This window comes from Sphaeramia orbicularis, chromosome 19, assembly GCF_902148855.1.
Source record: "Sphaeramia orbicularis chromosome 19, fSphaOr1.1, whole genome shotgun sequence".
Lineage (NCBI taxonomy): Eukaryota > Metazoa > Chordata > Actinopteri > Kurtiformes > Apogonidae > Sphaeramia > Sphaeramia orbicularis.
Genome location: NC_043975.1, coordinates 52,917,211 through 52,939,167, shown reverse-complemented (window position 1 = coordinate 52,939,167; position 21,957 = coordinate 52,917,211). Strand labels below are relative to the sequence as shown.

Below are 21,957 nucleotides of genomic sequence, written 5' to 3'. Positions count from 1 at the left end.
GAGGACAGAGAGAGAGAGAGAGAGAGAGAGGACAGAAAGAGAGAGAGAGGACAGAGAGAGGACAGAGAGAGAGAGAGGACAGAAAAAGAGAGAGAGAGAGGGACAGAGACAGAGAGAGGACAGAGAGAGAGAGAGAGAGAGGACAGAAAGAGAGAGAGAGACAGAGAGATATTGAAGACATGAAGACAGACAGACACAGACAGACAAACAGACAGACGGAGGTGTTCCAGTGTTTTTCAGTTGTCAGTGTTTGTCAGTGAAATGTGTTTGTGTTTCATTGGTTAGTGAACTGTGAACTATGAGCTCATGTTTTATTTCTACCACAGATTCCAGAGGAAAATAGATGGGCCGGTGCAGACGGTCCGGTGCAGATGGGCCGGTGCAGACGGGCCGGTGCAGACGGGCCGGTGCAGATGGGCCGGTCCAGACGGCCTTTCATCTGCCTTCCAGTGTTAGTCTGCTGAACACAGCTGATAGATCCTGTCATTTTCTCCCCCACCGCTTGAATATACCTGCAGTCGAAATCTCACGGTATCTCCATGACTTCTCGCAAGCAGGTCACCTGTGCCCATCCAGCCAATCGGTACTCGGCATTTAGTGACGTGGTCACATGATGAGGCACACCCAATTACATTTCCCATATTATCCCCCCACAGTGGTTCAATCATGCAGATGTAGAGGGGAGTCTGAAGAAGCACACTGCAGGACACGTGTGTGTGTGTGTGTGTGTGTGTGTGTTACATGTGTGTGTGTTACAGGTCTGTGTGTGTTACATGTGTGTTACATGTGTGGTACAGGTCTGTGTCTGTTACAGATATATGTGTGTTACGTGTGTCTGTTACATGTCTGTGTCTGTTACAAATATATGTGTGTTACGTGTGTGTGTGTTACGTGTGTGTCTGTTACATGTCTGTGTCTGTTACAAATATATGTGTGTTACATGTGTGTTACATGTGTGTGTGTGTGTGTTACATGTGTGTGTCTGTTACAGGTCTGTGTGTGTTACATGTGTGTTACAGGTCTGTGTGTGTTACAGGTCTGTGTGTGTTACATGTGTGTTACAGGTCTGTGTCTGTTACAGATATATGTGTGTTACGTGTGTGTCTGTTACATGTCTGTGTCTGTTACAAATATATGTGTGTTACGTGTGTGTGTTACATGTGTGTGTGTGTTACAGGTCTGTGTGTGTTACGTGTGTGTGTTACAGGTCTGTGTGTGTTACATGTGTGTCTGTTAAATGTGAGTGTGTTACAGGTCTGTGTGTGTTACGTGTGTGTGTTACGTGTGTGTCTGTTACAGGTCTGTGTGTGTTACATGTGTGTGTGTCACAGGTCTGTGTGTGTTACATGTCTGTGTCTGTTACAGGTATATGTGTGTTACACGTGTGTGTTACATGTGTGTGTCTGTTACAGGTGTGTGTCTGTTACAGGTCTGTGTGTGTTACATGTGTGTGTGTTACAGGTCTGTGTGTGTTACATGTGTGTGTGTCACAGGTCTGTGTGTGTTACATGTCTGTGTCTGTTACAGGTATATGTGTGTTACGTGTGCGTGTTACAGGTGTGTGTCTGTTACAGGTGTGTGTCTGTTACAGGTCTGTGTGTGTTACATGTGTGTGTGTTACAGGTCTGTGTGTGTTACATGTGTGTCTGTTAAATGTGTGTCTGTTGCAGGTCTGTGTGGGTTACATTTCTGTGTGTGTTATGTGTGTGTCTGTTAAATGTGTGTCTGTTACAGGTCTGTCTGTGTTACGTGTGTGTGTTACATGTGTGTGTCTTTTAAATGTGTGTCTGTGACGTGTGTGTGTGTGTTATATGTCTGTGTGTGTTACAGGTCTGTGTCTGTGATGTGTGTCTGTTCCATGCCTGTGTGTTACTTGTCTGTGTCAGTTGCATGTCTGTGTCTGTTGCGTGTCTGTGCATGTCTGTGTCTGTTGCGTGTCTGTTGTGTGTCTGTTACATGTCTCTGTCTGTTGCGTGTCTGTGCATGTCTGTGTCTGTTGTGTGTCTGTTACATGTCTCTGTCTGTTGCGTGTCTGTGCATGTCTGTGTCTGTTGTGTGTCTGTTACATGTCTGTGTCTGTTGCGTGTTTGTTGTGTGTCTGTGCATGCCTGTGTCTGTTTCGTGTCTGTTGTGTGTCTGTGCATGTCTGTGTCTGTTTCGTGTCTGTTGTGTGTCTGTGCATGTCTGTTGTGTGTCTGTTATTTGTCTGTTGTGTGTCTGTACCTGTCTGTGTCTTTTGCATGTCTGTTGCGTGTCTGTTGTGTGTCTGTTGCATGTCTTTTGCGTGTCTGTTGTGTGTCTGTGTTTGTTGTTTGTCTGTTGCGTGTCTGTTGTGTGTCTGTTGCATGTCTGTTGTGTGTCTGTGTCTGTTGCGTGTCTGTTGCATGTCTGTTGGGTGTCTGTTGTGTGTCTGTGTCTGTTGTGCGTCTGTTGCGTGTCTGTGCTCTTACTCAGGTCACCAAACAGCTCCACTCCCAGGGCTGCAAAAATGAAGAACAGAAGCATGAAGAGCAGACCCAGATTCCCCACCTGAAAAAAAGACGAGGCAGAGATCAGAGGAGATGAATCCAAATAAACCAATACAAGCCCAACACTGTTCACTCCAGGGTGAGAGATGAACCTTTTCAGAAATGGGAATCTTAAAAACCCAGTATTTTTGGTGCTTGTGAACGCAGCTGGAACCATCTATACTTCTGTTACTGTCAACCTGTTCAAGCTGTGGACAGTAAACAGATGAAAGGTGCATCATACTGGAAGTGCACTCATAAAAATGTAAAATACAATCATAGCATTACAAGAATAAAGTTTGAATATTTCAAAATAAAAGACATCATAGTACGAGAAGTATAAAAAAAAAATTGTTCTATTATTGAATGAATGAAGGTGGAATATTTAGGAAAAAATTAAGATTACAAGAATTGAGTTGAATATGTTTATATGTTGAGGGAACAGCCTATCTAAGTGGTATTTGGAAATGAAAAAAACAAAACAGTATGATTAACTAGACAATTTCCACACGCGGAAATCGTGAGAGGGGCTCGGGGGTCGGGGGGGCATGTCGGTTCGACGTTACCAAAGACTTCATGGTCGGAGGGGAATTGTGTGTTCTGAACCCCCATTCACTTTATATGGACAATCTGTGTGTCAAAGTTTGGCAGCTGACGGACGTCACCATTAGTAGTAGTAATAGAAGTAGTAGTAGTATTTTTAGTTATAGTAGTATTTTTAGTAGTAGTAGTATTTTTAGTAGTTGTATCAGTAGTAGTTGCCACAGCGACGGTGCTGCACTGACACACACACAGAATGAAACTGACACAGAGCAGCAGGAATAGGCTGAGACTGGAGCAGAACAGGTCCCGAGAAACTGCTAATTACAGGAAAACTGTAAAAGATAGGTGAAAACCGAAATGACCGTGAGCGTCAGAGAGACCTGTGGAACACAAAGATAAAGTTTTTTTTCCGTACTGTGAAAAATGATCGTGTTAGGGCAGTTTAAAAGCAGTCAACTGACCAAGACAACAAATAATCCGCTACAATGGAGAGTTAATGGAGGAAAGAAGGGATGAGCCTCCAAAGTAGTGCCTGTCATTTCACTTTAAAAAGAGCTAGGTCTTCAAACACGGGTTCATATAAAGGCCAGGAACCATGGCTATGTTTTTGGAAAATATCATTTGCCTGCGATGTATCGTTTGGCCGGGAGGGCAATTTATTCAGAGAATTTTTAGTTGAATTTTCTCTGCTCTTCCACTCTAGCGTGATGACATCACACACTCTAACTTAGGAAATTTGGACAATTTTCACTCATCCCAGGGGTTTTTGAAGACTCATCTATTGAAAACCGTAAACCCCATCCTCATACCAAGTACATTCGTGCGGAGAGGAGAAAAATGCCTGCGTTTTAAAGTTTCAATGAAGTCTGTAGGTCAAAGTATGGCGAAGTAGTAGTGTCTGGAAAAAAGTGGACTTTTCTGGCAGATTTTTTCCTCTCCCCATTAGTTGTAGTCATGTGTGACCTGATTGGCTGATGCTGATCACCTGACACCTGAGCTTCAACTGTCTGTGTTCTATACTCTGTGTGTGTGTGTGTGTGTGTGTGTATGTGTGTGTGTGTGTGTGAGTTTTTGAGTGTGTGTTTCAGTGTGTGTGTCAGTGTGTGAGTGTGTTTGTGCATGAGAGAGAATCAGTTTGAATCAGTTTTAACAGTAATAGGAGGAGAAGGAGAAGGAGTACAAGTAACAGTAATAGTAGTATTTTTGGTAGCAGTAGTGGTAGTAGTAGTAGTATTTTCAGTAGTAGTAGTAGTAGTATTTTTAGTAGTAGTAGTAATAGTAGTAGTATTTTTTGTAGTAGTAGTATTTTTAGTAGTAGCACCTGTAATAGTAGTAATAGTATTTTTTAGTAGGAGTAGTAGTAGTATTTTTTGTAGTAGTTGTAGTAGCAGCAGTAGTAGTAGTAGTAGAATTTCTAGTAGTAGTAGTAGTAACATTAGTAGTATTTTTAGTTGTAGTAGTAGTAGTAGTAGTAGTAGCAATTGTAGTAGTAGTAGTAATATTTTTTAGTAGTAGTAGCAGTGGTAGCATTTTTAATAGTAGTAGTAATCATAGTATTAACAGCAGTAGTAGTATTAGTAGTAGTATCTGTACTTTAACAGACACACAGCGTTGCTATGGACTCTCCAGGGTTGCTATGGGAGGAGAAACATGTCAGACTGATTCAGTTTATTGGACACACCTGGGACACACACAGAGCAGTGGCGCCGTTGCCGTGGAGACGCTCAGTGCAGGTCAGAGAGACAGAGAGAAATGGAGCAGATTTAAGCCTCTGAAAAGAAAAAAAACAGCTCCCGCAAAACTGCTAATTACGGGAAAACCGTATAAGATTGGAGAAAACCGAAATGACCGTGAGTGTCAGAAGGACCTGGGGAACACACAGATGTAGGTTTTTTTCACATACTGTGAGAAATGACTGAGTTAGAGCAGTTTAAAAACAGTCAACTGACCATGACAAGAAGGAACCTGCTACAATGGAGAGTTAATGGAGGAAAGAAGGGATGAGCCTCCAAACTAGTGCCTGTCATTTCTCTTTAAAAAGAGCTAGGTCTTCAAACATGGGTTCATATGAAGCCCAGGAACCATGGCTACGTTTTTGGAAAATGTCATTCAACTGCGATGTATCGTTTGGCCGGGAGGGCGATTTATTCAGAGAATTTTCAGGTGAATTTTCACTGCTCTCACACTCTAGTGTGATGACATCACCCACTCTAACTCAGGAAATTTTGAGAATTTTCACTCAACCCAGGGGTTTTTGAAGACTCACCTATCGAAAACCGTAAACCCATCCTCATACAAAGTACATTCGTGCGGAGACGACAAAATGCCTGCGTTTTAAAGTTTAAATGAAGTCTGTAGGTCAAAGTATGGCAAAGTAGTAGTGTCTGGAAAAAAGTGGACTTTTCTGGCAGATTTTTTCCTCTCCCCATTCATTTCTATGGGACTTTTTTCGCATGTTTTTTGCGAATAACTCTGCGAAAAATTCACGAATCTCTACGAAAATAACATAGCACACGAGTCACAATGAAACCGCACGTTTTAATGTATAATTTGCAGGGGTCTTTACAGCGGTTCGGGCCCTATTAATCGGCGAAAATGTGGCGGAAGATGAAAAATAAGAAAAACTAGACAATTTCCACACGCGGAAATCGTGAGAGGGGCTCGGGGGTCGGGGGTGGTGGTGGGGGGGGCATGCCAGTTTGAGTCCATGTTAGGGCTGAAGCAGCATGTAGCTGGACAATGACACTGAGAAATGTTGGAGAAACACAGCAGACATGACAGGAGACTGTATTCATTAGATATTGTCATGTGTGACCTTATTGGCTAATGCTGATCACCTGACACCTGAGCTTCAACTGTCTGTGTTCTATACTCTGTCTGCAGCTGAGAACTGAAGAGCTGTGTGTGTGTGTGTGTGTGTGTGTGTGTGTGTGTGTGTGTGTGTGTGTGAGGGTGTGTGTGTGTGTGTGTATGAGAGAGAATCAGTTTGAATCAGTTTATTCTATCAGTAAAAGGAGGAGAAGTAGAAGGAGAAGTAGTAATAGAAGTAGTATTTTTAGTAGTAGTGGTAGTAGTAGTTGTAGTAGTATTTGTAGTAGTAGTAGTATTTTTAGTAATACTAGTAGTAGTATTTTTAGTAGTACTAGTAGTAGAAGTAGTTTTCATAGTAGTAGTAGTATTTGTAGTAGTAGTAGTAGTATTTTTATGAGTAGTAGTAGTAATAGTAGTCATATTTTTAGTAATAGTAGTAGTACTTTCAGTAGTAGTGGTTGTATTTTTAGTAGTAGTAGTAGTTATCATAGTAGTAAAAGTAATAGTAGTGGTATCAGTACTGTCTCACACACCCAGCGTTGCTATGGACTCTCCAGGGTTGCTATGGGAGGAGAAACATGTCAGACTGATTCAGTTTATTGGACACACCTGGGACACAGAGCAGAGGGGCTGTTGCCGCAGCAACGGCGCTGCACTGACACACACAGAGAGAGAGAGACACACAGAGCAGCAGGAATAGACTGAGTGAGGCACTCAGAACAGGTCCCGGAAAACTGCTAATTATGGGAAAACCGTAAAACATAGGTGAAAACCGAAATGACCGTGAGCGTCAGAAGGACCTGGGGAAGACACAGATGTAGGTTTTTTTCACGTACTGTGAGAAATGACTGAGTTAAGGCAGTTTAAAAACAGTCAACCGAGAAGGACAAGAAGAAATCTGCTATAATGGAGAGTTAATGGGGGAAAGAAGGGACTTGCCTCCAAACTAGTGCCTGTCATTTCACTTTAAAAAGAGCTAGGTCTTCAAACATGGGTTCATATGAAGCCCAGGAACCATGGCTACGTTTTTGGAAAATATCATTTGCCTGTGATGTATCGTTTGGCCGGGAGGGCGATTTATTCAGAGAATTTTCAGGTGAATTTTTCACTCCTTTCTCACTCTAGCTGCCGTTACCATGGGGACCACACACTCTAGAAATGAGGATTTTGAGTCAACCTGGGGGTTTTTGAAGACTCACCTATTGAAAACCGTAAACCTCATGCTCATAGCAAGTACATTCGTGCGGAGAGGACAAAAATGCCTGCGTTTTAAAGTTTAAATGAAGTCTCTAGGTGAAAGTATGGCGAAGTAGTAGTGGTTGGAAAAAAGGCAAGTTTTTTGTCACTCCCATTGAAAATGAATGGGGTTTTTCTTCGCATATTTGTGCGAAAACCGTAAGTGATATCGTTACCACGTGATGACACAGATAATCTTTGGGCCAAGCTGAACATTTCTGCGTTGACAGAATATTTTTAGGACAAATCGTTTGGGAATGGTAGCCACTTGAAAATGGCCCCATTCATTTCGGATGGAGAAATTTGACTGGTTTTTCGCAATTTTAACGAAATCCGTGCATCGGAATGGCACGCAAATAACATAGCACACGATTCCCGAGCAGGACGCACATTTTTGTAATAACATGTGTTGGCCTTTTTCCAGCGGTTCGGGCCGCATTAATCGGCGAAAAGTGGCGGAAGATGAATAATAATAATAATAACTAGACAATTTCCACACGCGGAAATCGTGAGAGGGGCTCGGGGGTCGGGGGGGCATGTGGGTTCGACGTTACCAAAGACTTCATGGTCGGAGGGGATTTCTTTGTTCGGAACCCCCACTCACTTTATATGGACAATCTGTGTGTCAAAGTTTGGCAGCTGACGGACGTCACCATTAGTAGTAGTAATAGAAGTAGTAGTAGTATTTTTAGTTGTAGTAGTATTTTTAGTAGTAGTAGTATTTTAGTAGTTGTATCAGTAGTAGATGCCACAGCGACGGCGCTGCACTGACACACACACAGAATGAAACTGACACAGAGCAGCAGGAATAGGCTGAGACTGGAGCAGAACAGGTCCCGAGAAACTACTAATTACAGGAAAACCGTAGAAGATAGGAGAAAACTGAAATGACCGTGAGCGTCAAAAGGACCTGGGGAACATACAGATGTAGGTTTTTTTCCTGTACTGTGAAAAATGACTGAGTTAGGGCATTTTAAAAACAGTCAACTGACCTAGAAAAGAAGGAATGCGCTACAATGGAGAGTTAATGGGAGAAAGAAGGGATGAGCCTCCAAACTAGTGCCTGTCATTTCACTTTAAAAAGAGCTAGGTCTTCAAACATGGGTTCATATGAAGCCCAGGAACTATGGCTACGTTTTTGGAAAATATCATTCACCTGCGATGTATGGTTTTGCCGGGAGGGCGATTTATTTACAGAATTTTCAGTTGAATTTTCACTGCTCTTCCACTCCAGTGTGATGACATCACACACTCTAACTCAGGAAATTTGGACAATTTTCACTCAACCCAGGGGTTTTTGAAGACTCACCTATTAAAAACCGTAAACACCATCCTCATACCAAGTACATTCATGCGGAGAGGACAAAAATGCCTGCGTTTTAAAGTTTAAATGAAGTCTGTAGGTCAAAGTATGGCGAAGTAGTAGCGTCTGGAAAAAAGTGGACTTTTCTGGCAGATTTTTTCCTCTCCCCATTAGTTGTAGTCATGTGTGACCTGATTGGCTGATGCTGATCACCTGACACCTGAGCTTCAACTGTCTGTGTTCTATACTCTGTGTGTGTGTGTGTGTGCGAGGGTGTGAGGGTGTGTGTGTGTGTGTGTGTGTGTGTGTGTGTGTATGAGAAAGAATCAGTTTGAATCAGTTTATTCTATCAGTAAAAGGAGGAGAAGTAGAAGGAGAAGTAGTAATAGAAGTAGTATTTTTAGTAGTAGTGGTAGTAGTAGTTGTAGTAGTATTTGCAGTAGTAGTAGTATTTTTAGTAATACTAGTAGTAGTATTTTTAGTAGTAGTAGTAGTAGAAGTAGTTTTCATAGTAGTAGTAGTATTTGTAGTAATAGTAGTAGTACTTTCAGTAGTAGTGGTTGTATTTTTAGTAGTAGTAGTAGTTATCATAGTAGTAAAAAGTAATAGTAGTCGTATCAGTACTGTCTCACACACCCAGCGTTGCTATGGACTCTCCAGGGTTGCTATGGGAGGAGAAACATGTCAGACTGATTGGGTTTATTGGACACACCTGGGACACAGAGCAGAGGGGCTGTTGCCGCAGCAACGGCGCTGCACTGACACACACAGAGTGAGAGAGACACACAGAGCAGCAGGAATAGACTGAGTGAGGCACTCAGAACAGGTCCCGGAAAACTGCTAATTATGGGAAAACCGTAAAACATAGGTGAAAACCGAAATGACCGTGAGCGTCAGAAGGACCTGGGGAACACACAGATGTAGTTTTTTTTCACGTACTGTGAGAAATGACTGAGTTAAGGCAGTTTAAAAACAGTCAACCGAGAAGGACAAGAAGAAATCTGCTATAATGGAGAGTTAATGGGGGAAAGAAGGGACTTGCCTCCAAACTAGTGCCTGTCATTTCACTTTAAAAAGAGCTAGGTCTTCAAACATGGGTTCATATGAAGCCCAGGAACCATGGCTACGTTTTTGGAAAATATCATTTGCCTGTGATGTATCGTTTGGCCGGGAGGGCGATTTATTCAGAGAATTTTCAGGTGAATTTTTCACTCCTTTCTCACTCTAGCTGCCGTTACCATGGGGACCACACACTCTAGAAATGAGGATTTTGAGTCAACCTGGGGGTCTTTGAAGACTCGCCTATTGAAAACCGTAAACCCTATCCTCACACCAAGTACATTCGCATGGAGAGGACAAAAATGCCTGCGTTTTAAAGTTTAAATGAAGTCTCTAGGTGAAAGTATGGCGAAGTAGTAGCGGTCGGAAAAAAGGCAACTTTTTTGTCGCTCCCATTGAAAATGAATGGGGTTTTTCTTCGCATACTTGCGCGAAAACCGTAAGAGATATCGTTACCATGTCAAAACACAGATAATCTTTGGGCGAAGCCGAACATTTCTGCGTTGACAGAATATTTTTAGGACAAATCGTTCGGGAATGGTAGCCACTTGAAAATGGCCCCATTCATTTCGGATGGAGAAATTTGACCGTTTTTTCGCATTTTAACGAAATCCGTGCATCGGAATGGCACGCCTATAACATAGCACACTATTCCCGAGCAGGACGCACATTTTTGTAATAACATGTGTTGGCCTATTTCCAGCGGTTCGGGCCGCATTAATCGGCGAAATTTTGTCCGGAAGATGAATAATATTAATAATAAACGCGCGGAAGAACAATAGGTGCTCGTGGCTTCGCCACGAGCACCTCTCTCCCATTGCTTTGCAATGGGGGAGAGGTGCTCGTGTCGATGCCCGAGCCCCTAATAAACGAGCGGAAGAACAATAGGTGCTCGTGGCTTCGCCACGAGCACCTCTCTCCCATTGCTTTGCAATGGGGGAGAGGTGCTCGTGTCGATGCCCGAGCCCCTAATAAGTATAAACGCACGGAAGAACAATAGGTGCTCGTGGCTTCGCCACGAGCACCTCTCTCCCATTGCTTTGCAATGGGGGAGAGGTGCTCGTGTCGATGCCCGAGCCCCTAATTAGATCAATAATTAATTAGATTAAATAAAATTAAATAGAAAATTTAAATTAAATAGATTAATTAGATATAATAGGTAATAGAATTCAGCAGCAGAGCCAACAGATAAAAGGTAATTGAGTAAAAATATAAAAAAAATATAACGATTATACAACAGGTAACAGTTCAGGTATGAGGAAGATGCAAAGTGTGTTTAGTGAATCTAAAAGCAGCTGTGAACCTCAGATCAGACCCATTTGTTGAATCAATCATATTCTACATTTACCTCAACAGTTCATTTTGTCCTGGTAGTCAGTTCAGACTGGCACACAAACCTAACAAACCTAACCCTAACAAACCTAACAAACCTAACCCTAACAAACCTAACAAACCTAACCCTAACAAACCCTAACCCTCACCCTAAACCTGAACCATGAAGTCATGGCAGCTGCTGCTGTGTATGCTTAGGTAGGTTCTGTAGTTAACAAATACAGAAGCACTGAAAAATACCCAAACCCATCCTTTATCCTGTGCGTTTCCATGAAAGCTGTTCTTCCTGGTTTAATCTGATTAAAGGGTCTAAGGACGGGGGATGCCCTGGACACTACTCATTTTCTTGCTGTTCATTTGACTGTTGTTTACTCTAACTGACTCTGTAAAGCCCTTTGAGATAACCTTGTTGTGATATTGGGCTATACAAATAAAGTTGAATTGAATTGAATTGAATTGAATTAAAGGTTTGATCCTATTTCAGATGTCCATGTAAACACCTTATTCCAGTTGAAAAAGAAAAGTTAGGGTTAAATTTAAACCTGATTAAAGCTACTGGTTTAATCCACTTTTAATTCCGATCTAAATTATTCCTCGGACATGTAAACCCTTTATTCCGTTTGGACTTTATAAATAAAAACTACTTAATCTACTAATAAAAACTAATGCAAAGCTAAAACGCTAAAGCAAAGCTAATTTAGCGCATGCATCCCTTCAACAAAAAGATTTTCCAACTTCCGTCAACACAACAGTCCACAGATTGTATGAGTGCAGTAAGTCGCAGATCTGAAGAAATAATTAGAGAGAATTGGGTTTCACAACATCACTGACAAAAGACGACAAATCACCTTTAAAAAACTAAATATGTGTGACCATGGAAATGCAGTGACTATGCTAAGCTAAGCTAACAGAAGGGCTGAGCTAAGCTAACAGAAGGGCTAAGCTAAGCTAACAGAAGGGCTGAGCTAAGCTAACAGAAGGGCTAAACTCAGCTAACAGAAGGGCTGAGCTAAGCTAACAGAAGGGCTAAGCTAAGCTAACAGAAGGGCTAAGCTAAGCTAACAGAAGGGCTAAGCTAAGCTAACAGAAGGGCTGAGCTAAGCTAACAGAGGGGCTAAGCTAAGCTAACAGAAGGGCTAAGCTAAGCTAACAGAAGGGCTGAGCTAAGCTAACAGAGGGGCTAAGCTAAGCTAACAGAAGGGCTAAGCTAAGCTAACAGAAGGGCTGCCAGAACCCTTCTGCTCACTGATCTACCTCATTCATACCTCATGTAAACCTTTACTCAGGTTGAACATTTCCATGGAAACAGAAGAGAAAATACTTTAGTTTCAAATTAATTGCTTCTGGAAAAATAAATGGGATTTAAAAAACACCATGTAACCGTGCCCATCATGTATTTAAATCACTGGTTTCAATCCTCATGATAATGAGTTCCAAACACACACCAAACTTTTCCTATTCACTCCTTTCATAGAACCTGCACCAGCAGCACCATTAAGGTCAGGGATATTACAGAACATATGCACATACTAAGGCTGAAATGAAAAAGAATAGCTCCCAGGTTCCATTTTTAACATTTGGCTCAACCTCGTGTTGTAGTGGAGATCACATCAACAGCCCAAGTCCTGAAGCTCTGAGGGAGAGTACGTTCACATGTCATGACACAAAAAGGGCATTTTTGGGTAAATTATGGCAAAGGTTTTCAGTCACTACTGACAGTTTGATTTCAGGGGTAATAGGCTTCCTTTTGGAAGAAAGCTGGCAAAAATAAATAAATAATAAAAAAAATGCACCTAAAAAATGTTCAAGACTTTTTTCAAAAAGAAATGATGTGGAGCCAGAAATCGTATATGTCATCAGCTGATGTTGACATAAAATCTGTTGAATATTAACGTGTTCATAATCAAGTAAGGGTTGTTAAATAAGTGAGTGTACACATTTGACCAGACAAAACCCAGCATCTAAAGATTTCAGGGAAATTCAGCATAACTGATAAATGAGATTTGCCTGTCAACATGTGGGAACATGCAAAAGCTAGTGGGGTTTCCGTTACTGTTTTCACAAAATAAAAGGGATATTTCTGCTATTTGGTCAAAGTAGGTGTTTCCATTGAAGAGTGTTTGGCTTCTGATGTGTAATTCTAGTGAAGTCCCGTCTCATGACATGTTGTAATTCTCATAAAATACTGTATAGTTCTCGGAAGACGCTCGTTTAAGGAAGTTTCATTCAAAACCTCCACAGTGCTGGCGCTGCAGTGTTGGCTGCATCTACTGCGATCTATAGCAGAGACTGTCTTAAACAAAAGAGGAAGGGAACATATAATCGTCCCAAAGCAAAGTCCTTATTTATGGCAGTGGCCACGCAGAGGGGATTTCTGGGAGAGAATCGTACATCCGAAGTTCACCAACAAGTTCTGGATCCAGAATTCCCAAATGACCCGGGCAACGTTTCCCGAACTGTGTGATGCTACTGAACCTCTGGTGGCTCCAATTCAATTCAATTCAATTCAACTTTATTTGTATAGCCCAATATCACAACAAGGTTATCTCAAAGGGCTTTACAGAGTCAGCTCCAGACCTGTCATGTCCTCAGGAGGCAGTTCCTGCACTAAAGGGAGAGGCTGATGCCCTGTACAAACTACAGCCCGGCCGACATGCCGATACTGGGGCTAAAAAAAGAAGATATCCATTATATCAGCCGATATCCAATATTGGCCAATAACCGATATATTGACTGATATATGAAATAAGAACACTGATCTACAAAGAATATAATAATCTGATATTAGATAATTGTGGACATGTGGATTAACAGCTGCATAAATCTGTGTTTATTACACACAGATAACTGACACAACTTTAAACCTGTGTTTAACAGTCTGGTATCAGACTAGTCTGAGCTGTGGAACCACAGGTTAACTTTAAACCTGTGTTTAACGATCTGGTATCAGACTAGTCTGAGCTGTGGAACCACAGGTTAACTTTAAACCTGTGTTTAACGATCTGGTATCAGACTAGTCTGAGCTGTGGAACCACAGGTTAACTTTAAACCCGTGTTTAACGGTCTGGTATCAGACTAGTCTGAGCTGTGGAACCACAAGTTAACTTTAAACCTGTGTTTAACGGTCTGGTATCAGACTAGTCTGAGCTGTGGAACCACAGGTTAACTTTAAACCTGTGTTTAACGGTCTGGTATCAGACTAGTCTGAGCTGTGGAACCACAGGTTAACTTTAAACCTGTGTTTAACGGTCTGGTATCAGACTAGTCTGAGCTGTGGAACCACAGGTTAACTTTAAACCTGTGTTTAACGGTCTGGTATCAGACTAGTCTGAGCTGTGGAACCACAGGTTAACTTTAAACCTGTGTTTAACGGTCTGGTATCAGACTAGTCTGAGCTGTGGAACCACAGGTTAACTTTAAACCTGTGTTTAACGATCTGGTATCAGACTAGTCTGAGCTGTGGAACCACAGGTTAACTTTAAACCTGTGTTTAACAGTCTGGTATCAGACTAGTCTGACTGTGGAACCACAGGTTAACTTTAAACCTGTGTTTAACAGTCTGGTATCAGACTAGTCTGAGCTGTGGAACCACAGGTTAACTTTAAACCTGTGTTTAACAGTCTGGTATCAGACTAGTCTGAGCTGTGGAACCACAGGTTAACTTTAAACCTGTGTTTAACGGTCTGGTATCAGACTAGTCTGAGCTGTGGAACCACAGGTTAACTTTAAACCTGTGTTTAACGATCTGGTATCAGACTAGTCTGAGCTGTGGAACCACAGGTTAACTTTAAACCCGTGTTTAACGGTCTGGTATCAGACTAGTCTGAGCTGTGGAACCACAGGTTAACTTTAAACCTGTGTTTAACGGTCTGGTATCAGACTAGTCTGAGCTGTGGAACCACAGGTTAACTTTAAACCTGTGTTTAACGGTCTGGTATCAGACTAGTCTGAGCTGTGGAACCACAGGTTAACTTTAAACCTGTGTTTAACGGTCTGGTATCAGACTAGTCTGAGCTGTGGAACCACAGGTTAACTTTAAACCTGTGTTTAACGATCTGGTATCAGACTAGTCTGAGCTGTGGAACCACAGGTTAACTTTAAACCTGTGTTTAACAGTCTGGTATCAGACTAGTCTGACTGTGGAACCACAGGTTAACTTTAAACCTGTGTTTAACAGTCTGGTATCAGACTAGTCTGAGCTGTGGAACCACAGGTTAACTTTAAACCTGTGTTTAACAGTCTGGTATCAGACTAGTCTGAGCTGTGGAACCACAGGTTAACTTTAAACCTGTGTTTAACGGTCTGGTATCAGACTAGTCTGAGCTGTGGAACCACAGGTTAACTTTAAACCTGTGTTTAACAGTCTGATATCAGACTAGTCTGACTGTGGAACCACAGGTTAACTTTAAACCTGTGTTTAACGGTCTGGTATCAGACTAGTCTGACTGTGGAACCACAGGTTAACTTTAAACCCGTGTTTAACGGTCTGATATCAGACTAGTCTGAGCTGTGGAACTACAGGTTAACTTTAAACCTGTGTTTAACAGTCTGATATCAGACTAGTCTGAGCTGTGGAACCACAGGTTAACTATAAACCTGTGTTTAACGATCTGGTATCAGACTAGTCTGAGCTGTGGAACCACAGGTTAACTTTAAACCTGTGTTTAACGGTCTGGTATCAGACTAGTCTGAGCTGTGGAACCACAGGTTAACTTTAAACCTGTGTTTAACGGTCTGGTATCAGACTAGTCTGAGCTGTGGAACCACAAGTTAACTTTAAACCTGTGTTTAACGGTCTGGTATCAGACTAGTCTGAGCTGTGGAACCACAGGTTAACTTTAAACCTGTGTTTAACGGTCTGGTATCAGACTAGTCTGAGCTGTGGAACCACAGGTTAACTTTAAACCTGTGTTTAACAGTCTGGTATCAGACTAGTCTGAGCTGTGGAACCACAGGTTAACTTTAAACCCGTGTTTAACCATCTTGTATCAGACTAGTCTGAGCTGTGGAACCACAGGTTAACTTTAAACCCGTGTTTAACCGTCTGGTATCAGACTAGTCTGAGCTGTGGAACCACAGGTTAACTTTAAACCCGTGTTTAACGGTCTGGTATCAGACTAGTCTGAGCTGTGGAACCACAGGTTAACTTTAAACCCGTGTTTAACGGTCTGGTATCAGACTAGTCTGAGCTGTGGAACCACAGGTTAACTTTAAACCCGTGTTTAACGGTCTGGTATCAGACTAGTCTGAGCTGTGGAACCACAGGTTAACTTTAAACCCGTGTTTAACGGTCTGGTATCAGACTAGTCTGAGCTGTGGAACCACAGGTTAACTTTAAACCCGTGTTTAACGGTCTGATATCAGACTAGTCTGACTGTGGAACCACAGGTTAACTTTAAACCCGTGTTTAACGGTCTGGTATCAGACTAGTCTGAGCTGTGGAACCACAGGTTAACTTTAAACCCGTGTTTAACGGTCTGGTATCAGACTAGTCTGAGCTGTGAAACCACAGGTTAACTTTAAACCCGTGTTTAACGGTCTGGTATCAGACTAGTCTGAGCTGTGAAACCACAGGTTAACTTTAAACCCGTGTTTAACGGTCTGATATCAGACTAGTCTGAGCTGTGGAACCACAGGTTAACTTTAAACCTGTGTTTAACAGTCTGATATCAGACTAGTCTGAGCTGTGGAACCACAGGTTAACTTTAAACCCGTGTTTAACCATCTTGTATCAGACTAGTCTGAGCTGTGGAACCACAGGTTAACTTTAAACCCGTGTTTAACGGTCTGGTATCAGACTAGTCTGAGCTGTGGAACCACAGGTTAACTTTAAACCCGTGTTTAACGGTCTGGTATCAGACTAGTCTGAGCTGTGGAACCACAGGTTAACTTTAAACCCGTGTTTAACGGTCTGGTATCAGACTAGTCTGAGCTGTGGAACCACAGGTTAACTTTAAACCCGTGTTTAACGGTCTGGTATCAGACTAGTCTGAGCTGTGGAACCACAGGTTAACTTTAAACCCGTGTTTAACGGTCTGGTATCAGACTAGTCTGAGCTGTGGAACCACAGGTTAACTTTAAACCCGTGTTTAACGGTCTGGTATCAGACTAGTCTGAGCTGTGGAACCACAGGTTAACTTTAAACCCGTGTTTAACGGTCTGGTATCAGACTAGTCTGAGCTGTGGAACCACAGGTTAACTTTAAACCCGTGTTTAACCGTCTTGTATCAGACTAGTCTGAGCTGTGGAACCACAGGTTAACTTTAAACCCGTGTTTAACGGTCTGGTATCAGACTAGTCTGACTGTGGAACCACAGGTTAACTTTAAACCTGTGTTTAACAGTCTGATATCAGACTAGTCTGAGCTGTGGAACCACAGGTTAACTTTAAACCCGTGTTTAACGGTCTGGTATCAGACTAGTCTGAGCTGTGGAACCACAGGTTAACTTTAAACCCGTGTTTAACGGTCTGGTATCAGACTAGTCTGAGCTGTGGAACCACAGGTTAACTTTAAACCCGTGTTTAACGGTCTGGTATCAGACGAGTCTGACTGTGGAACCACAGGTTAACTTTAAACCCGTGTTTAACGGTCTGGTATCAGACTAGTCTGAGCTGTGGAACCACAGGTTAACTTTAAACCCGTGTTTAACGGTCTGGTATCAGACTAGTCTGAGCTGTGGAACCACAGGTTAACTTTAAACCCGTGTTTAACGGTCTGATATCAGACTAGTCTGACTGTGGAACCACAGGTTAACTTTAAACCTGTGTTTAACGGTCTGATATCAGACTAGTCTGACTGTGGAACCACAGGTTAACTTTAAACCTGTGTTTAACGGTCTGGTATCAGACTAGTCTGACTGTGGAACCACAGGTTAACTTTAAACCCGTGTTTAACGGTCTGATATCAGACTAGTCTGAGCTGTGGAACCACAGGTTAACTTTAAACCTGTGTTTAACAGTCTGATATCAGACTAGTCTGAGCTGTGGAACCACAGGTTAACTTTAAACCTGTGTTTAACAGTCTGATATCAGACTAGTCTGACTGTGGAACCACAGGTTAACTTTAAACCTGTGTTTAACGGTCTGGTATCAGACTAGTCTGAGCTGTGGAACCACAGGTTAACTTTAAACCTGTGTTTAACAGTCTGGTATCAGACTAGTCTGAGCTGTGGAACCACAGGTTGTAGATGTGGTAGTTTTTCTGCTGGGCAGAGCAGAGTTTTGACCAAGATGTGAGTCTATATTTTATAAGTAGTGACATAAAAATATTTGGTAAATCCTTCTTTTAAATGTCAGCCACACCTCCCTGTAATGAGTTCAACTACAAAGCAAACTATGCAATCACAAAAATAATTAGAGTAAAAATATGACTGAGCACACAATTCTGTTTTCAGTCATAAATGTGGACATGTCTGCCTCACAGAACTACAACTGCACATGTGGACTAAGGACTAAACTGAGCATGTGCAGAGGGAATTAGGTCAGTCCTAAGTTGTTCCTGATTGGAGCAACTGCAAGAGTTACAACTGACCTGTGTTCCAACTATCCCCGGTCTCCCCTACACTATTAACACCCAGGCCTGTCTGCAGAATGAAACTGTGAGGGAGACAGGAAGTGCATGGAGTGTGTGTGTGTGTGTGTAGGTGTGTGTGTGTGTGCGTGTGTGTCTGTGTGCATGTGCGTGTGTGTGTGAGGTGTGTGTGTGATCTGAGCAGAAGTGACAGGCTTTACTGTTCCTCTGACTCTCTCACACACACACACACACACACACAAACACACACACAAACACACAAACACACACACACACACACACACAGGAGCAGCGAGCGACAGAATCTCTGGAGCAAAAAAGTTCAGAAATCGGTTCCATATTGGCTGATGCTGATTAATTGGTGATAAGCTCTAATCGGCCTGATTAATCTTCTGGCCGGTTAATCGTTTGCGCTCTAATCCAAACTAGCCTCCTGTTGTGAGTACAGGGTAGTAGGTGAGTTTACACCATACACACGTGTGAAAATGTGCTTCCATTACACTTTTGCATTCTACTTCTGTATTCAAACATCTCAAAAACCAACTCATGACAAGGTTAAAACTTTTTTGTGATCTTTGACGGTTTTTGCGACATTTCGGTGTTTCTATGACCAGTTTTTTATTGTGTAATTTACATTTTGTGCATTTCTGAGGGTAATGAAAACCCAGCTCCTGATTCCAGCCTCCATTAACACATGGCCTGAACACTGTTGACAAACTGTGCAATGATCTGGAGTAACACTCTATGTCTGTCAGTTTGAGTGAGGAACGAAGAGTCAGTTAGAAACACCAGTGGATCTGTACCCACTCCATCCAAACACTGGAGAAGCACCAAACCAACTGTGTCTCAAATCCACCCACTGTAACTCAAAACTAAACCTACACACATCCACGTCCTACTCCTTCAGGACTTAGCTTCTGCAAAGAACCAGGAGGAAAACCTCATGGGAAATGACAACACCATGAGATGGATGAATATGAGCAAAACATCTCAGCTGTAATATACCAGGACATTCTGTTAGGACGTGAAAGATCTAAAATATGGAGTAGAAGGCTAGAAGGACAATTCAGAGTGTTTGGTTTGAACGGAATACCTGAGGCAGGGCTTGCATAACGGTGTCCAGCAAAGCTCGCATTCCAACGGCCATCTTCAACAGCTTCAGCACTGAGGAGACACACACAGGTAAGAGGTCAGCCAACACAACATGACAAAACACAACATCTAACACAACATGACAAAACATGACAAAACACAACATGACAAAACTAGGGCTGGGCAACTTAACGCATTATTACCGCGTTAACGCATTCATTACATAACGCCAACAATTTTTTTTTCTCTCCCGTTAATGCGGTTTTATTCTAACTCCTATTCTTCTGCTTGTGTGTGTGTAGCGATTAGCTGCAGATAGACAACAGGTTTACCAAGAAAAGACAGACGCCCAAAACTTGTGTCCAAATCTGTTCCTGTAGACTCACTGTAAAACTGACACATACAAACTAAATCTGTCTGAGTTCTGTTCACTGCCTTAGTACATTTACATGGCATTATACATTTAAATGAATGGGAAAAAGATCACTAGCTCGATGCTAACTTGAATGGGAAAATCCATAGACACGCTAATGAATAGCATTTACAGATTAATTTAAGATTTCCAACGTCTTTTTATCCAACAACAAAGGTTCACATCAGAGATATTTGATACTATTCATTCTGACAACAACTGAACAGAAAATACTCACAGACAAACGTTTTTGGGGCCATACAAACAGAGTGAAAGAAAGGTGTCTGTTAGTTCCTTCTTATGTCTGAACTGACTACAGGAACACCGCAAGGACAAAACATACGTTAGTGACACTTATTCCCACCACTAGAGGGCCCCCTTTGTTTACTTTGAACAACTGAACATCAGATATTATTGGGCTTATTAGTATTAGTACTGATTAGTGGGACTAAGACTCCTGTCAATCACTCACAAGTGTAAATAAACATGTGTGGACATAAACATGTGTAACAGTAGCGGTCTGTTCCATGGACATTTTCATTTAAATGTCTTCAGATGGTGGGGGGGAGAAGGACACAGGTGTTTGGAAGCACTGACATGTGCAATTATTTTTATCAGTGGAGTACTGCAGTCTGAGATATCACTGAAAGGAAATACACACTGTTGATGCTGGCAACCCCCCCCCGTATAACTATGCGATTAATCGTGATTAAGCGCAGAAATCCACGTGATTAATTGCGATTAAAAATTTTAATCGCTGCCCAGCACTAGACAAAACACAACATGATAACACACAACCTCAGAGACATTGTCGTCTACCATCACGTCAAACTCTGTCAAATTGAAAGAACAGTACAACATGGGCCGAAGCATTTTGAGTATGAATCCATAATAAAACACCTTTACAAAGTGTATGTAGTTTTCTCATCATAAATTCAACCTGTTTTTTCATGTTCTTTAAGGTCAGTTTGTCTTTCTTCTCATACCTAATTGAGATTCTCCAAAGGTACTTCTAAACATCGTAAAACTACTCAAAAACCGACATGTTAAGTGTAAAAGGAAGGTCACACTAAATATGACCACTTTGGTTTATAGAAGCTGTTGTTTTCCACTCAAACTTTGGTTTTTACTGCTGTACATGCTTTACTGTAGTATGTCTTTAATCCTTTTTGTTCAGACAATTTGACATTGTTGGCAGTCACAGTCTGAGTTTTCATTCAACACATGCCGGATTTTTCTAATGGTTTGTGCTGCTTCTTGTCATGGGGTCAGAGGTCACACTAAATACTGACTTTAACCTTCAGAACCCATTTAGTTTTGTTTTTTCTGTGTCTATTAAGGCTGTTCTCATTTCCTGTATTTTCTTGTTGTATCTGAAGAAAAGAGACTTAGAATATAAATATGTATGTTCATTTCAACGCTGCAAAAACAAGAAATCATATATATATATATAAATATATAAATATATATATATATATATATATATATATATATATACACACACACAGGGTGTCCCATAAGTCTCCATACATAGGAAAAATAAATGTTTGTTGACATAAACCATTTTTATTTCTATAATATGCTCTATATTACTGCCATTTTGTCAGGAACACATTTCAATGCATGTGCTCCACTGCTGAAGAACTATAAAGAAAAAATATAAAGAAATATATGTTAGAACCATATATGTATAGAATGTATTATGTCTCCTATGTATGGAGACTTATGGGACACCCTGTTTATTTATTTATTTATTTATTTATACTAGGGATGCCAATTATCGAATAATCCATTAATCATTAGTTGGTTGCCCTTATTGATTGATTAACAATTAATTGACAAGCGGCAATTTTCCTGAGAATGTGAATTTCTCTTTCGATAGGGTCTATAAGAATAAAAGCTAAACATTGTTTCTATACTTCATGATAAAAGCGTGTCATATTCCTGAATGGTGGATTTATTGAACCATTGGATCCAGTCAGTGTTTCCTGTGGAAATCCTCTGTTGGTGTGGCAGTCTGTAATGGGGGGGTGCACACGTGTGCATTTTGTTGGTGGTGGGGGGGGGGGGGGGGGTACACACGTGTTCATTTCGTAGGTGGGGGGGTGGATGGGGGGGTGCACATGTGAGC

General features: G+C 41.6%; 1 protein-coding gene across 1 annotated transcript in view; it reads right to left on the bottom strand.

Annotated features, from left to right (window-relative positions):
* The window catches only part of LOC115439498 (voltage-dependent T-type calcium channel subunit alpha-1G-like), a 57,151-nt gene that overhangs the window by 293 nt on the left and 34,901 nt on the right, over nucleotides 1–21,957 (bottom strand). Inside the window, exons 5-7 of the mRNA XM_030163312.1 lie at nucleotides 19,416–19,486; nucleotides 2,435–2,529; nucleotides 322–512 (exon numbers count right to left, since the gene is read on the bottom strand). Of these exons, the coding sequence (XP_030019172.1) occupies nucleotides 322–512; nucleotides 2,435–2,529; nucleotides 19,416–19,486 (357 nt within the window). The remainder of the gene's footprint in view (nucleotides 1–321; nucleotides 513–2,434; nucleotides 2,530–19,415; nucleotides 19,487–21,957) is intronic.